This window comes from Geotrypetes seraphini, chromosome 1 (assembly GCF_902459505.1).
Source record: "Geotrypetes seraphini chromosome 1, aGeoSer1.1, whole genome shotgun sequence".
Taxonomy (NCBI): domain Eukaryota; kingdom Metazoa; phylum Chordata; class Amphibia; order Gymnophiona; family Dermophiidae; genus Geotrypetes; species Geotrypetes seraphini.
Window position 1 is genome coordinate 495,865,557 of NC_047084.1, and position 1,244 is coordinate 495,866,800.

Genomic DNA, 1,244 nt, shown 5'->3' on the forward strand with positions numbered 1-1,244 from the left:
TTATATTGTTGCATAATAACAGTGGCTTGGTAAAGGGGGGGGGGGGTTAGGGACGTGGTCTGCCCCAGGTGCCATCTTGCTCGGGGCACCGGCACCCCTCCTTCTCTCCACGTTCCCCCTTCCCATTCCTCCCCATGTTGCGCATGCGCCCCATCCCTTCCCCCATCCCTTTTTTATTTTATTTTTTTAATAACAGATGATCTCTGATGTGATAAATAACACCAGAAAGCAACCTCCAGCTCATTCAAATGTAAAACCCCCCTTTCCAAAAATAGCTTCCTGGTCCCATCCCCATCATATCCTCAGGCTCCTCCCCCCCCCCCCTTCGCTGTGGTGTGAGGTTCCGGTGACAGGGCGGGCAGTGGCAAGGCTCTATTTAGGCCTTCACAGCGGGCTTGGACTGTGCTTTCTGAAAGTCCTGTTGCAGCTTGGTCAGTACGTTCCGATGCTCCTCTGCCTTTTTCTCTAGATCTTTCATCTGCGTTTCATAGCGCTTTATTTCCCCACCAATGTAATACAGATGTTTTCTCACGGTTCCTTTAGCTTCTTCAAAGTCCTTAGCCACCAGCACAGGCACAATGAACTTGAAGACTTTGTTGGAAGCATCAAGTAAGTCCAGTTCCTTTTTCAGAATGTTGTTCTCTGTGAGCTGAGCTTCAAGTGTCTGTCCAGCTGTCATACACTTACTAAAATCTTTCTGTAACTTCTGGTACTTCTTCACCTCTCCCTGCAGCTTCTTCTGAATCTGCTCAGCCATGCTGCTGAAGCAGCAGATGAAGATAGAGACTAGCTTAGCCTAGCAACTATTGATCAGATAACCTGCGTTTCCACTCGACGCAGCTTCACACTCGCACCTTAGAAGTGATGTCAGAGAGAGCGCCGAAGCTGATGCGGGAAGTAAGTTGGTGGCTGCTCGTGCCAAAGTTATAAAGGTATGGGGAAGGAGCTTGCGCGCACGGCAGGGGGATGGGGAAGGGGGCAGGGAGGGGCGCCACCGCCCCAGGTGCTGCTCCTTTGCTAAGCCACTGCATGCTGGTAATATTAAGTGGAAAAGATTTCTGATGGAAATCTGTTGGAGGCACCCTGGAGAAGGGTAATCTGGGTCATTGCCTGTCAGGATATTATAGGCAGTGATGCCTAATTTAAAGTTGATCCAGTTTTGGGCAGCCAATGTAGTTTCATGTAGTAGAGCTGTAGGTGTTCCGTTTTCCATAATCCGTACATGCATCTTATCTGATAATGTA

The 1,244-nt window shown here is 49.2% G+C and overlaps 1 protein-coding gene across 1 annotated transcript; it reads right to left on the reverse strand.

The window, feature by feature from the left end:
- Positions 1 to 376: 376 nt before the first annotated feature.
- Positions 377 to 757, reverse strand: LOC117366585 (prefoldin subunit 6-like). The gene has a single exon (XM_033958145.1). The coding sequence runs from the start codon at positions 755 to 757 to the stop codon at positions 377 to 379; it is 381 nt and encodes a 126-aa protein (XP_033814036.1).
- Positions 758 to 1,244: the final 487 nt, after the last annotated feature.

Excerpts from the sequence above, each read along its gene's own strand:
- LOC117366585 (XM_033958145.1), bottom strand. The coding sequence starts at position 757 with ATGGCTGAGCAGATTCAGAAGAAGCTGCAGGGAGAGGTGAAGAAGTAC.